Source organism: Antechinus flavipes, chromosome 2 (assembly GCF_016432865.1).
Source record: "Antechinus flavipes isolate AdamAnt ecotype Samford, QLD, Australia chromosome 2, AdamAnt_v2, whole genome shotgun sequence".
NCBI lineage: Eukaryota > Metazoa > Chordata > Mammalia > Dasyuromorphia > Dasyuridae > Antechinus > Antechinus flavipes.
The window spans coordinates 49630624-49647008 of NC_067399.1; the positions used below are offsets into that span (position 1 = coordinate 49630624).

The window sequence follows — 16385 nt, forward strand, 5'->3', positions numbered from 1 at the left end:
CAGGATTACAAAGGTAATATAGATATACACATATATTCAAGTACATACACATATCTATATATACAAACATTCATACATATTCACACATATATCTATATACACACACACACATACATAGCAATGGCTAGAATGCTGAGCCTGGAGTCAGAAAGTTGTTGTTGTTCGCGATTACAAAGGTAATGTTGATATACACATACACACACATATATAAAATACAAACACACATACATATATACACATGCCTATATATAAACATGCATATACACACATATATACATGCATGCACACATATTTCCATATACATCCATACACATATACACATACCTATATATACAAATACCTATGTATATAAACATACATACATATATACACATCTATATATACAAATATATACATGCCTGTATATGGACATATATATACATATATACACAGATATAGACATTCATACATGTGTATATATTGGTGCATATATATATTGTGTAAATATGTGTATGTACGTATATATGTATATATATACGTACATACACATGCATATTGGTGTTCCATCATTTCAATCATGTCCAATTCTTCATGACCCCCTTTGGGGAAGTAACAGGAGTTACCTCTTGGTTTCTTATGAAGATCAAATGAGATAATATTTGTAAAGTATATACCATGTGCTCAGCACATAGTAGGTACTTAATAATTGTTTCCTTCCCATCTTCATGTGAAAAAGGGATAGGATTTGCTTTGTTTGCCCTTAGAGGGCAGGACTAAAAGCAACAGGGGACTTTCAGAGAGGCAGATGTAAGTTGGAAGTAAGTAATTCAACGTTTCCTAAAACTGATTAAAAAGTAGAATGGGTTCTTTCAGGAGATGGTGGGTTCCCCTTCGTGGAAATCTTCAGGCAGAAGCCAGATGCCTGCCCTTATGGAGATGTTGTCGATAGAGGCGATCCTGTTCACATCCAGGTTGTGCTCTCCGACCTCTGAGGTCCTTCCCAATTCTGTGATTCTTTGATCCATCTCTGAGGCTCAGATACAACCAACATAGAAATTCTGCCCTTCCCCCACATTCCACTACCATCAAAGCAACCTGAGTGGGGTAAGGAGGGAGGCTGACAAGCAGCAGTGCTGCCATAAGAAAACATAGACCCTTGGATCCCATTCTGGGACATCTTTAATGCATCTAGGTAGCTTGGGAAATAAAGCACTGGACTTGAAGAGAAGAAAAAAATCTGAGTTCAAATCTTGCCTCATTCATTTATCAACTGTGTGAATTGGGAAAGTAATTTAATTTCTATTAGCCTCAGTTTTTTCATCTGCAAAATGTGGCTATTAATTATCAAATAACATACTAATTATAAAGCACTTAGAACAGTGCCTGAAGGAGCAATTATCAAAGTTAGGACTTGAATAACTGTTGTCTCCCAGACTTGGAGCCCAGCACTCTATCTACTGTTCAGGTTTCTTAAGCTTTTCCCACTCACCTCTTTTCCCTCCTCCCCGAGATATTTTTTACAGAATTCCGGTTACATAGGTATACAAATAAAACATGTACTGATAATAAATCATTTCACAACTCCCCCTCCCATTCTGTTACACAATCCCTTGTGGAATCGGGACCCACAATTTAAGAAGCTTTACACTATATCCTGCTCCTTCAAAAGGACCATGCCCCCATTTAAACAACATTAAAAGTCCCCTCTGTTATTTTGGGTAATGATGTGCAACTAGCTATGGATAATTCCAAAGTCTATCATTTTTTGAACACCCCCAAGCTCAATATATGGCTTGCCTTTCACAGCATACTCATCTCCACATTATGTTTTGCTTGGGCTAATCTCCACATTATGTTTTGCTTGATCTAATGTTAAAATTAGTTTACCTTCCCTGAGTACACCCTCTGGGCAGAGGAGGGAAGAAGCCCAGAAATCTGCTGGATGATGGCAGGAAATTATCCTGCCCAGAGATCATTTACAAAGGAGTTTACTTCCCAAATGGAGAGCCAGCACAGAGGTTCTCACTGCCCCTGCTGACCCCCAAGGTCCTGCCCAGGAAGAGCCTGCCTCCCTCAGCCTAGCCCTGAGATTCCCTTTCAAGCTGTTTCCAGCACAATATAGTGGGCGGCTCTGCTCTTGGCAGCATTCCCAGCATCACTGAGGAGGTGACAAAGAAAGTGTTACTTACAGTGAAGTGAATCTGGCATCCACCCATAATGTAATCCAGGAAGGAGTAGACCCTGTGAATCTTCCAAACAAACAGCATTAATGGGGCTCATTGATGGCTTTACTGGGCACTTCCCCTTGCACTCACCTCCCTCCTCCAGCGACCAGACCTGGGACTCCAGAGGGGGACCTCTGAGACACAGGGAGGAGGGAAGTGCCAAAAGGGAAGGGAAGACATAAATCAAAAAGAAAAAATTAAATGTTTCAGGCTGGCAAACAACCAGAGAATGGGGAAAAGACAGAATTTCTCCTCTTTCATTTGCCCATATCTAACCATCAATCCATCTAAACACCTGCCCATCTGCAACCCTCACTCCCATATTCCCTATAAATCCACAATCCACCCATCTCTTGCCCATAGGGTGTCCACCACTGCCACTCCATGACTGGGAAGACTTTCTGACATTCCACCTATCCCAGCCCATCTCAGCAAAATTCAGGGAGAGCCTGATGTCTGAAGATGGAGTAGGACATGTCTTCCTCTCTTCCATTAAAACTACCAAGATTCAAGAGAAAGGAAGGAAGTAACCCGAGGGTTATTATCCGCTTCCCCCCATAGAGGGTGTTGAGCAGCCATTTCATATAAAAGAAGAGAGGGTCACATACAGGATGCCTCAGTTCCTGACCTCAGAAAAGCACAATTGTTAAAACAACTCTGAGGTACCACTTTAGACCTATCAGATTGACTAACATGACAAAAAAGGAAAGTGACATACTAGAGGGGATATAGAAAAATAGGGATCCTAATACACTATTGGATCTGTAAACTGGTCCAAACATTCTAAAGAACAAGTTGGAACTCTGTCCAAAGGGCTAGAAAACTGTATGTATTCTTTGACACAGCAAATACTACTACTAGGTCTATCTCAAAGAGATCAAAAGAAAAGAAAAAGAGTCTATATAAACAAAAAAATATTTATAACAGCTGTGTGTGTGTGTGTGTGTGTGTGTGTGTGTTGGCAAAGAATGGAAAATTGAGGGGGATGCCCATCCAATTGAAGAATGGCTGAATGAATTGTGGCATATTGTTGTAATGAAATACTATTGAGCTGAAAAGAAATGATGATCAGTATGGTTTCAGAAAAAAACTAGGAAGATTTATATGAAGTAATGCAAAGTGAAGTAGCAGAACCAGGAGAAACAGTGTACACAATAACAATATTGTAACAATGCTCAGCTGTGAAAGACTTAGCTTCTCTGATTAATAAAATGATTTAAGATAAGTCCAACGTACTTAGGATGAAAAATGTTATTTACCTCTAATGAGGAAATTGATGAATTCTGAGGGCAAACTGAAGAATAATTTTCTCACTTTGTTCATTTTTCTTGCTTTTTTGCAAATTTTATGGAACTATGTCTTGAATGACTTCATGTGTGTAATTAATATTATGTTGCTTACCTTCTTCGATGGATAAGGGAAGGAATTGGAGATAGGAAGAAAATTTGGAACTCAAATTTTTAAATAAATGAATGTTAAAAAAAATAACAAATGATATTTTAAAAAAGAAAAGGCAGAATTGTGAATCTCTTCTAGCCTCACCTTCAAATCTGACAGGATGACCACCCCTGAGTTCTTATAGTTCCGTTTCTTCGCTTTGTACTTGGGGTTCACACAGTCCCATTGAACCTAAGGGTAAAGAACACAGGATAAAGATCTGGTGTCTATAATACAGATATCTGTGTAACAGACTCTAGATTACCCAGACAATATAAGTCATACACTTTCTAACCCACACACAGCTTGCAGTATTAAGGATACAGATTATTATAAGCATTTCATGTGCGAAACCTAATAAGGTGGATTTATTTTCCATCTTAGAGTATAACCTCCTTGAGGGAAGGGAATGTTTCATTTTTATCTTTGCCTAACTATCGTCTGGTACAAAGTAGGTGTTTAATAAATGCCTATTGAATGGATGGAGGACATAATAAGGGGGAATCAGTTTCTGCAATATGCAAACATGCATGTGTCTCACTTTATACAATGTGACCTGGAAAAAGTTATTACAAAATAAATCTCTCACATGACAGAGAAGACATAAAGATCAATTCCCCTGTAAAAGTAACGATAATCTTGTAAAGTAACTATGACTCCCTAATTTATCTTTTGGTATAAATCTGGTTTTGCAACTACTTGGATTTCTGTAAAGTGGAAACAAACCTGTATTTAACAAGTTCCATGCAGAGAATCTGAGCTTTCATTAACAAATACAGTGTATCCCTTGCACACAGTGTATCTATCTCATGCATATGGCGACTCTCTTAAGATAAGATACATTTTCCCAGGGGAATGGTGCCCGTGCAATTTGGAAGCTTTGCCATGGCCACCCACACACACTAAGAATGCTAATTCTCATGTAAACCTCCTCCTTTAGATACAGTGCATTGAACTCTTATGCAGTCTGGTATGGAAACAACAGCACAGTCTTGGATTTTTTTAGATCCCACCATTTTTGAGGTCTTTCCCCAACAGGATACCTTGGATCACTCTTTGATTCTCCCTTATGTAAAGGAATAGCAAAGACAGAGACCTATGTCATATATCCCCAATGGCATCAGATGGTGAGCTAGCAATAAAACTCAGGTGTCCTTACTGCCCGGCTGAGCATCCCACCTCCTCTATCTTCTATGCTACTATTTTTATAAATTAGCTTAAACTGGAAAACACTTGGAGATTAAGAGGGAGAATTGCGGGGGGAGGGGAATATAGTGTGTGGAACACTTCTTTTCCAATTGCTCACATCTTTTTTGTCTCTTTAAGTTATTTTTTAGTCATGTGCAACTTTTTGTGACCTCTTTTGGGGAACCATCCATTAATCTATCAGCAGTCCAAACTCTCCAACTTCCAACCCTATGGCAAGCCCTCACTCATAGTTTTCCCTTCTCTCTCCCCTACATTCATGACTATCTTCACTTCCTAAGTACAAATTGATCAAGGGGAAGTGTGAGGGACCATGGAACATAGCAAAATCCTAACTGTTTCACTATGAAACCAAGTACTCCAATTATATGCTTTGGGGATGGGGAGAGAAGATAGCACATTCCCCTGCTCGCTGGTGTTGCCCATATGTGGAGATGAGCAAAGAGAAGAGGGGCCAGCCCTGTTCCATCTGGCTCACTCCTGATGCCAGTTGTCCCTGCTACACTCACGGGGCAGCTCTTCAGCTCCTAACCATAGACTTCTTGCTCTAGGTCCACCTCATCCCATGTACCTTATCCTCTTCAAGCGCCTTCTGCATTTCTTCAAAAGTAGTGGAGAATTCGCCAATGAAGTCATGTTTCCCTCTGGAATCGTAGTCCCAAACCAGACACTGGCACAAAACAAGAGCAAACTTTAGCCCAGCCTGCCTAAGGGCATCCTAGGAGAACCAGATCAGTTCTTGCACCATGTGGCCTGTCCATCCATTTCCTCCCTTTTCATCTTTCTTCTTAACATCAATTTCTCCTGATCCCAACCTATCCCTTAACCAGAGCTAGAACTATTCATTCTGTGCTACCTACCTCACAAGGTTTGAAGGTTATATAACTTCTGTTATCATTCCCTGGTCCATACCCCCGAATCCCTAAACCCAACCCCTATCCCACTCTTGGCCTTAACCTTGCTCCTAGACCAAGCTTTTCTTCCTTCACTTTTCTCCCATCCTACCTGTGATTAAAGGCTAAATTCCAATCCCGGAACTCAGTAGAGGTTGGGACAAGAGGGGAGATGAATTCTTTCTCCCAGATCCCTTCACAAGAGGGAAGAGGGACTTTTTACCAGTCCCATTCCTCAGATCCCAAGCCCTAGTACCTTAAGAGGCCTCTTCTCTTCACAGCTACAAAGTGAGTTCAGAGAAACTTTGAATGTCTCCCACACAGGATTCAGGTTATTCTTCACAACCTGTGGAAACCAAACAGAACCTGTAATTAAAGTTTGCAGAGCCTGATCAATGGTACTGACACATTCATCTTCAGGTAAGACCAGTTATTGAATTACTTTTCTCTTTGACCTCATCAAGGTCCCTACCCCCAACCCTGAGACATAACATCTGTATCCGACCAAGGAGAGGACCCTCTTCTGGGAATAACCTTTGTCTTTCCACTAGAGTTGAGTCCTAAGGCTTCAGTCTCATCTTGTCAGAGCACTACAGGGCTTCCTAGATTATCTAGTCTAATCTTTTTGGCAGAAGAACAAAAGGAGGCCCAGAGAGAGAAGTTACTTCTCTAAGGTCATGGAACTAATAAGTGTCTGAACCAGGATATTAATCCCAACCTTGACAAAATAGAAAGGAAGAGAAGGGGGAAATGTTAATATTTTTGATAGCTTTTGTTTTCATATCACCTTCATTTCCAAACATATCCCTACCCTATACATCAAGCCATCCCCCGTCTCTTTTTAAAGAGAAAGAAATCAGTAAAAAACAAAAACAATGAACACATCAAATGTCTCGGCATAAGCTATGTTTCAATCCCAGAATACTCCTGAGTACATTTCTGCAGAAAAGGGGGGCAGGGAAATGAATTTTCTCAACAATAACAAAAACAAAGATCTTCTTGACAATAACAGCTGTCCCCAAATACAAGGAGTTGTATCAGGTCCCACATTACTGGAGATCTTCAGTGAGTGCTAGAAGATCACTTTTCAGCTCTGGATTTAAAGTCCAAAGGATGGAGAATGAAAACAGGTTCTGATATCTGAGCACCGAGTCTTCAGTATCCTGTATTAAGCGTGGCCCCTCCTCCTCTCTCAGTTTCCAGACTTTGACCTTGCTCCTAGACCCACCTCTTTGCCTTTCTCTGCCAATCAAAACTTTTCTTTCATCCCACCTGTGGTTAAGGGGTAAATTCTGATCCCAAGCCCAAGCAAATGCTTGGGCAAAAAAAGGAGGTGATTTCCTGTGAGTGATACTGTGTATTAACCCAGTAAAAACATTTCACTTCATCTGACACAAAATCTATGTCTTATCTCTTAACTTAGCTCTTAGAGTTTAGCAAATAGAATCAGGAGAACAATACACATACTAGAAATAACATAAACCAAAACAGCATAAAAAGGCAATTGGATCCAAACTAATTATAATGACCAATCTTAATCCAAGAGAATAGAAAATGAAATATATGGTCCTCCCCTCAGGGAAGTGAGGGACCACAGATATGAAATCTATCTCAGACACAGTGACTATCAGTGTTGCGTAAAGGTTTTTCTTTTTTTTTTTTTTTGGTGACAAACTCTGGTTCAATGGGCAGAGGTTACATGAAGGGAAAATTTGTTAAAATAAAAGGCATCCTGGAAACTAAAAAAAAAAAAATAAAACCCATATTACTTTTAAAAAATTGTTGCTTCATTTTATAATCTAGTAGAGTGAGTATACCATCATTTCCTTTTGTGTGTATATGTTGATGAGCTTATAATAAATATATATATACTTATATCAATTTCATCTTATCAATCATTAACACTAAAAATCTTCTTTTGCATTATATTGTACCATGCCATAATTACTATAATGTGCAGATTCAAAATATGTGAATATGGACATCAAGAAACATTTGTTAAGTACTTACTATATGCCTGAAACTATGCTAAAATGCATTTTTTTATTCCATCATTTCGGTCACATCCAATTCTTTGTGACCCCTTTTGGAGTTTTCTTTGGCAAAGATACTGGATAGTTTGACATTTCCTTCTCCAGCTCATTTGACAGATGAGGAAACTGAGGCAAACAAGGTTAAATGATATGCTCACTTTCATACAGCTTATAAGTGCCTGAAGTCATGCTCAAACTCAGGAAGATGAATCTTTCTGACCTTAGGCCTGTTACTCTATATACTGCACGCACACGCACACGCACACACACACACACACACACACACATATATATGTTATCCCCAAAATCTTAATTAACTCGAGTTTCTTGTTATTTTTAAGTTATTCAAGCTTAAAACTGCACTAAAATTTTTGGGACACCAATCCAAGTCTTTCTGGTACCATCTACTACCTCATGATTGCATTCTCCAGTAGAATTATAAACATTATGTTTAAATGTGATGTAAAAAAAAACTTTCCAACAATTAGAATTATGCTTTCATGTGAATGGGTGGCCCATATATACACATACATAGACAATATAGTTTTAGTCAGTGTGTATAAAGTTTTCCTACTTTGCTTTGCATTAATCTACATATGATTTGTATTCTTTCTGGTGAAACTGGGTGCCAGTTTCCTCCTTCATAACCTAAGGAGGTTGAACTGGATTGTCTCTCTGGTGCCTTCCAGCCTTAAAATGTACTCTCCTTATGGTACTGCACTGCATCTGGGTACCATTTGTGGCCATTCCCCAATTTTCTAGGTTATTTCCTATTTTCTGGTACTACATATAACACAATTATAGGAGAATTACTTGGGGAATAAGCTTGTGATTTCACTGATCCATGGAATTCCTAGATCAGGAGCCTTCTTACCAATACAGATCAGCACTTCCTTGGCAATATATAGCTTTAAAGAGGTACCAAGAATGCTTAGAGGTTAAGTGACTTGCCCAGGCTATCATATCCAATGTGTGTCAGAAGGGAAACTTGAATCCAAGTCTTTCTGGTACCATCTCATGGCTACACTTTCCAGTAGAACTATAAACCTTATGTTTAAATGTAATGTTAAGAAAACTTCCCAACAATTAGAACTATCCAATGAGCTGCCATGATGAAATGAATTCCTTATCACTGGAAGTCATTCCATAGAAGCAATTTGCCCACTTGTAAGCCAATATTTCTTCTTGAAGAAATTCCTGTTTTAGTAGGATATTTGAATGGATGACCATGGAGATTCTAGGTGACCAATCACCTAGCCTCTCTACAGCTGCTCTATGAATTAGAAAATAATGCTATTTGCACTGATCCTATCTCAGCAAAATTGGTGGAAGGAAACAATGCCTTTGTAAACGTTTATGCTCTGTATATGCAATGAACAATATAACTATGGACTATTATTTCCTCTGGTAAGCTCAGAGTATCTTCTTCTCACAAAAAAAAAAAAAATTATTGACAGCTACTCCAGCTCTCTTTTCGATCCTCATTCCCCAAGAGGCAACCAGTGACCCAGCACTGGCCCTTAGATACTAGCTGTGTGAACTTGGGCAAATCTGTTTGCCTCAGTTTCCTCAACTATCAAATGGCATAATAATAGCTCCTACTTCAAAGGATTGTGGTGATTAAATGAGATAATATTTGTTAAAACTACTTACCATAGTATTTGACACTTAGTAGGCACCTTATAAATATTTAGACCCCAACCACCTTTACAAATTTCATTTCTGTTTGCATTCCTTATCCATGAGTTGACATGTTCATGTTCCAGGGAAATAAAATTACATGTATGTGGTTTCTGTGGCCATATATTTCCTCTAGCCCAGGTGTCCCCCAAATATTTCATCACCATTATTCTAGACAATGATTCCATATAGCTCACCTCGGTCCTGTATACCAGCTGCTCACTCTGATCATCATTGATCCGGTAGATCTCCAGGAAAGGATCTGATTTACTAAAGAGATCCTGGTAATAGGAGAAGAAAAATACAGTTAATTCCCCAGTTTTAGGAGGAGATATTTGCAGTGGAAATATTCAGGAGACAATTCATTTAATCTTTATGAGCTTCAATTTGTGCTATTTGGAAAAATCGAAAAGAATAACACCAGGTTTTCTATTTTTAAAACTGGTGGCTTAAAAGAAAATTAAATTAAAAAGCAGCAGCTTAGGGAAAAAAATTAAAAGCAGTAATTTTTGACAGGGACCTATGGCTGAATTCTTAGTCCTTTTGGAGCTACTTGAGAACCAGCCCTGAAGGAATTTCTGCTCCTTTTCACTTACCTTGTCATCAAGTTTCTTGGCCCGGAAGGAGAGTTCCACATAACCATTATTCCCAGAGATTTCCTCTGCTATCACCTGGGGAGGATGAGAATGTTCTAGATTATAAGGCTCTATGCTAAAAGAGAAATTCCAGATCTTCTCATTGATTTTCCTGATTTATGGATTTGCCTTTAGAGAACTATAGGGGTAGACTTTCTACAAAGCTCAGCCAAACCAACCGGGTCCCACAATCATAAAAAAGCAAGTAAATGGTGCATTATTGGGAGAAGCCTCCAGACACTGGCTAGGATGGTAGAGGGAATACTGTTCATTGGGAGTCAGACCAGCTCTGTTGATAAGTAGCTGTATGACTATAGGGAATTTTCTTCACCTCTCTGACCCTATTTTTATCTTTGTTTAATTTGAAGAATATTGTAAGAGTCAAATGAGAATGTAATTAACTATGCAAATACACATCAAGAACAAGTGGAGAGAGCCTGGATTTGGAGATTCCCCTTTAACATTTTTGAGCCATGTGATCATGGGAAAGACAAGCAATTCTAAACTCCCATTTTTTTCACTGTGGCACCTAGTTCAATTGTTATGAGGATCAAATGAGGTAATGTATTTAAAGTGCTTTGTAATCCTTAAAGCTTTATATAAATGTGATTATTATTAATGCAAGGGGTTGTCCTCATGATGGTTATTAATTATTAATGAATCACATTCCACTGATGTTAGATCTTATTCAGTTGTCTCATCTCAGAATGAAGATGATCTGCTCTCTCAAAGGCTTTGGGTACATCTCACTAAGCTGGATGTCTATCACCGGGGTGACATAGTTGGACCTTAACTTAGGAAAAATCACTTTGGTGGCTGAATGGAGGATGGATTGGAGTGGAAAGAGACTTGAGGAAGACAGTTAGATTCACCAAAAGGCTACTGAAATAGTCTAGAAATGAGGGGATAAAGGTGTGCAATAGAGTTATAGAGAAGAGGGATGTTGCAGAGTACTTGGCAACAAACTGAATGGGGTGGGGGACAAGGTGAAAAATATTGAGGAATCAAAGATGACATCTAGATTATGAGCAGAAAGGGCTGGGAAGATGGTATTGCCTTCTACAGTAATAGGGAAGGTGGAGGAAAGGGGAAGGTTTAAAGGGAAAGATTACAAATTTGGTTCTACTAAGTGTGGATCACAACATAATATTCTCACTCTTTTTGTTGTTGTTTGCTGGCATTTTGTTTTCTTACTCATTTTCTTTCATTTTTGATCTGATTTTTCTTGTGCAGCAAAAGAATTGCATAAATATGTTTAGACATATTGTATTCAACATACATTTTAACAGGTATGATATATAATGATTGCTTGCCATCTAGAGGAGGGGGTGGGGGAAAGGGGAGGAAAATTTGCAACACAAGGCTATGCAAGGGTCAATGTAGAAAAATTATCCTTGCATATGTTTTGAAAATAAAAAGCTTTTTTAAAAAAAAAAACCAAAAAATTTGGTTCTAGATGTTGAGTTTAAGCTGTGTATCAGACATCCTTTTCAAAATATCTGAAAGGCAATCAAAGCCATGTAGATCAGCAGAGAAACTGGGGCAGAATAGGTAAATATGAGAATTGTCAGCCTACAGACAATTAAAGCTGGTGAGATCACTAAGAGAAGTAATATGGAGAGAGAAGAATATATAGGAGAGATCAAGACCAAACCCTGTGGGACACCCACCATTTAGTGGACATTACCTGGATGAGGAGATGCTAGATCTCCTCTAGCAAAGGAGAATGAGAAGCAGCAGTGAGATAGTTAGAAGACAATGAGAGAGTAGTGTCCTGAAAACCCTTAGAAAAAAATAGTTATCTATTGTAGTCAGCCTTTTCAAGGAATTCAGCCACAAAAGGCAGGAGAGATATAGAATACTAATTAAATAACAAACTAAACTAAAAAATAAACTAATAAAAAGACAGTTTTTCCAAGATGGGGGAGGCTTGGGCATATTTATAGGCAGTGGGAAATGAGCCAGTAAAGATAGATTGAAAGTAAGTCACACAGTGAGGACAACAGAAGGGACAGTGTATTGGAGGAGATGGAATGGAATAGGATTTCTTGAACAAGTAGTGGGGTTAGCCTTGGTAAGAAGGATAAGCACTCCATTATGTGAGACAAGGGTGAAAGAAAAGGTGGCAGAAAGCATTTGAGTGTTGGGAAATGAGAAAGAGGAGAGAAGAGGGATCATCAGTGAATGGCTTCAATTTGTTCTGGGAAAGAATGAGGCAAAGTTCTCAGTTGAGAGGAGTGGGAGAGAAAGAGATACAAGAGGCACTATCCATTATGCACAATGCATCTCCAGAAGTAGAATAATTAATAATATTAATGATAATAAATAAGGGCATGTTTCTATTGGGTACAATCTCCTGGGTCTCCAAACGAAGATCTCAAGGAAAGATGGGTGATAGATGGAGTTGGCAATTCCCAGAGAGGATGCTTCAACCTCGGAACTTTTGTGGAGAAGCAGATGGTGAGGGGTAGAGGAAGAAAATGCAAAAAAGGGCAAGAGAGCATAAGGTACCCATACCGTAATAGTGGATTTGCCAGCATGCTTGCCATTTTTAAGGAGCAGGGCTCTGGTCATCTTCTTTTGGGCCACAATCTACAGAGAGGAGGAAGAATCCCATTGGTGGAGAGAAACCAGATTACCCTGCTCTACTTTCTAATTCTCTTATCTCTATAACTTACAATGTTATAATATCAGGACCCCACAGAATCTCAGAGATGGATAGAGCCTTCTGGGTCATGTCATTCAATGCACATCCCCTTACAGCATCCCCCAGAGAAGCAACCAAGCATCTAGCCTCTGCCTAAGACTCTTGTGATGGGGAACACATCTCAAACAGCTCATAGGCTTTTGGACAGCTCCAGTGGTTAAGAAGCCAACCAATCCAGCTGAAATCTTCGTTGCACAATTTCCGCTCCCCCATTGCTCCCTTCTGAAGCCAAACAGAACAAATCAAATCCCCCTTCCATATAAGAGCCTTTTAAATTCTTGGAAATAGCTGTCATGTGAATCTAATTCTATTAGGTTTACCGTTGTACTTCTCTCTCCAATTAGGCTCTAAGTGCCTCTTGAGTAGAGACTTTGTTTTAGGCTGATTTCATCCACCACCCCTGGGGCTGATCCATCCACACTTGTAGCTTTACCCTCAAGGATGGGGGGTGAAGAGGTGATAAAGCACCTCAAGGAGTTCTCTCTCCAAAACAGAAATTTTACATTTCCCCAGGCACTTCCTAACCTGATAACCCCAAGGAGGAAATTTCAAGCAGAGACTGCAGATGCTGTCAAGGTATAAGCCTTGGGGATATGGATTCCAAGCCAAGAAGAGGTAAGAAGTCCCTCAAATCCAGTCATTTAGCTCACAACATCCCAGACAGGACAGGATATAACTTTTATGTCTGGGGCAACAGCTATAAGACTTGGCTCTCCACAGGAGCTCTCTTCTGCCTCTTGAGCATCCCTCTGCCTTTTGGCTAGAGCGGGGATATTCCCACCATCCCTTTGGTGATCCTGATGGCCCCTTCTCTCCCTCTATTCAGCATTACCACCCTTAGTCTGCTCCCAGAATCCAGGGAGGGGAGGTGGCTACCTGCCCCAGAGTGCACTCCATGCCTCCCAGGAAGTCATCGTCCTGGGAACCAATGCTGCAATGTCCATGAATGTCATAGGCCTCAAAGCGAAGCTTCTGCACTTCCTCAAAGTAGTAGTCCAGGGTGAAGACCTTGGAGAACACTGGATGCAGGCTGCTCTTGATAACCTCCGTCCTGTCCACCTAGAAGCAGCAGAACACATTGGAGCAGGGCCAGCCTTTTTCTGCAAGTCCCAGGGCCCTCCTCCAATGGCAGGCAGTCCCCCAAAGGGGTCTCCTGATGGCTGGACCAGGTTTTTCTTTTCCTTGACCCTCATTTCTTTTCTGCAGGAACATGAGCAGACTCAGTATCTTCTAAGTTGGAGGAAAGAGAAGTATTAACAGGGGCTATTCATAAGGAAAGAGAGAAGTTACTCCACCTGGGCTCATAAGAATCATGCTCATAGGATTTGGAACAGGAAGGAACCTTAGAGATTTTACAGATTTTACATGGACAAATCAAGGCCCAAAGAAAAGGGCTCATTGAAAGTCATAGGGGCCCAGAATCCAAATGAACCCAAGAAATCTGGCCAAATCAAAGTCTTTCCTCTTACAACACTCTCCTTCTCACAGGCCTAACTCTGATACTTAATTTACAAGCTAGACAATGAGAAGAATGTTGAACTTTGGAGTCTGAAGAACACAAGTTCAACTCTCAGCTTGGACACTTTCTCAGTGTATAAAGCCAGGCATATAAATGTATATATATACATGTGTTATATTATATATAGTTATTATATTATAATGTATTGCACTGTAATAATAATAATATTGTATATTAATAATAATAATGTAGCATAATGATAATGTATAATTATAGTGTGTTATGTTATATATAATTATACAAATTATAAATGTATAAATCATTTAACCTCTCCCAGCCTCAGTTTCTTCACATGTAAAATGAAAATAATCATACCACCTACTTCTAACACTGTGAAGACCAAATGAGATTAAACATTTGTAAGTCACTTTACAAACCTAAAAGCAGTGGTTCTCAAAGTATGATCTAGAGAATCCTGGGGATCTCTGAAACCCTTTTAGAGGGTCTATAAATTCAAAAATAGTTTTTATTTCCAATATGGTAAATGTCTATAAATATAATCCAGATAAACAAAAATGCTTTGGAGAGATCCTTAATAATTTTTAATAGGATAAAGATACTGAAAACAAAAGTTTGAGAACCACTGCCTTAAAGTGTAATAGAAACTACCTATTGTAGTTGTTAGCTGCGCTTGGCTAACATATTGAAAGGGAAGTTTTCGGACTCAGTAAAGACAGGATTGGCCCTGGAGTGAGAAGGGCCTGAATTCAAATATGGCCTCAGACACTTAAAAGCTGTGTGACCTAAGACAGAATAGTCAACTATAGCAATCTGGTGTTTGACAAACCCAAAGATCCTAACTTTTGGGATAAGAATTCATTATTTGATAAAAACTGCTGGAATAACTGGAAATTAGTATGGCAGAAATTAGGCATGGACCCACACTTAATATACCATATACTATATACCAAGATAAGATCAAAATAGGTCCATGATCTAGGCATAAAGAACGAGATTATAAATAAATTAGAGGAACATAGGATAGTTTATCTCTCAGACTTGTGGAAGAGAAAGAAATGTGTGACCAAAGATGAACTAGAGACCATTACTGATCACAAAATAGAAAATTTTGATTATGTCAAATTAAAAAGCCTTTGTACAAACAAAACTAATGCAAACAAGATTAGAAGGGAAGCAACAAACTGGGAAAACATCTTCACAGTTAAAGGTTCTGAAAAAGGCCTCATTTCCAAAATATATAGAGAATTGACTCAAATTTGTAAGAAATCAAGCCATTCTCCAATTGATAAATGGTCAAAGGATATGAACAGACAATTATGAGATGATGAAATTGAAACTATTTCCACTCATATGAAAGTGTTCCGAATCATTATTGATCAGAGAAATGCAAATTAAGACAACACTGAGATACCACTACACATCTGTCAGATTGGCTAAGATGACAGGAAAAAATAATGATGATTGTTGGAGGGGATGCAGTGGAGTTGTGAACGAATCCAACCATTCTGGAGAGCAATCTAGAATTGTGCCCAAAAAGTTATCAAATTGTGCATACACTTTGATCCAGCAGTGTTACTTCTGGGCTTATATCCCAAAGAGATACTAAAGAAGGGAAAGGGACCTGTATGTGCCAAAATGTTTGTGGCAGCCCTGTTTGTAGTGGCTAGAAATTGGAAATTGAATGGATGCCCATCAATTGGAGAATGGCTGGGTAAATTGTGGTATATGAATGTTATAGAATATTATTGATCTGGTTATGGAATATTATTGTTCTGTGAGGAATGACCAGCAGGATGAATACAGAGAGGACTGGTGAGACTTACATGAACTGATGGTAAGTGAAATGAGCAGAACCAGGAGATCATTATATACCTCAACAACGATACTGTATGAGGATATATTCTGATGGAAGTGGATCTCTTCGATAAAGAAGTTTCAATTGACCAATGATGGACAGAAGCAGCTACACCCAAAGAAAGAACACTGGGAAATGAATATAAACTGTTTGCATGTTTGTTTTTTATTCCGGGGTTATTTATATCTTCTGAATCCAATTCTCCCTGTGCAACAAGAGAACTGTTCGGTTCTGCACACATATATTGTATCTAGG

At 39.0% G+C, this 16385-nt stretch overlaps 1 protein-coding gene across 1 annotated transcript in view; it reads right to left on the reverse strand.

Moving 5' to 3' along the window:
- The window catches only part of CPNE7 (copine 7), a 42592-nt gene that overhangs the window by 13846 nt on the left and 12361 nt on the right, over positions 1–16385 (reverse strand). The window contains exons 2-9 of the mRNA XM_051974762.1: positions 13672–13854; positions 12606–12680; positions 10050–10124; positions 9651–9734; positions 5997–6086; positions 5419–5517; positions 3747–3833; positions 2169–2228 (exon numbers count right to left, since the gene is read on the reverse strand). Of these exons, the coding sequence (XP_051830722.1) occupies positions 2169–2228; positions 3747–3833; positions 5419–5517; positions 5997–6086; positions 9651–9734; positions 10050–10124; positions 12606–12680; positions 13672–13854 (753 nt within the window). The remainder of the gene's footprint in view (positions 1–2168; positions 2229–3746; positions 3834–5418; positions 5518–5996; positions 6087–9650; positions 9735–10049; positions 10125–12605; positions 12681–13671; positions 13855–16385) is intronic.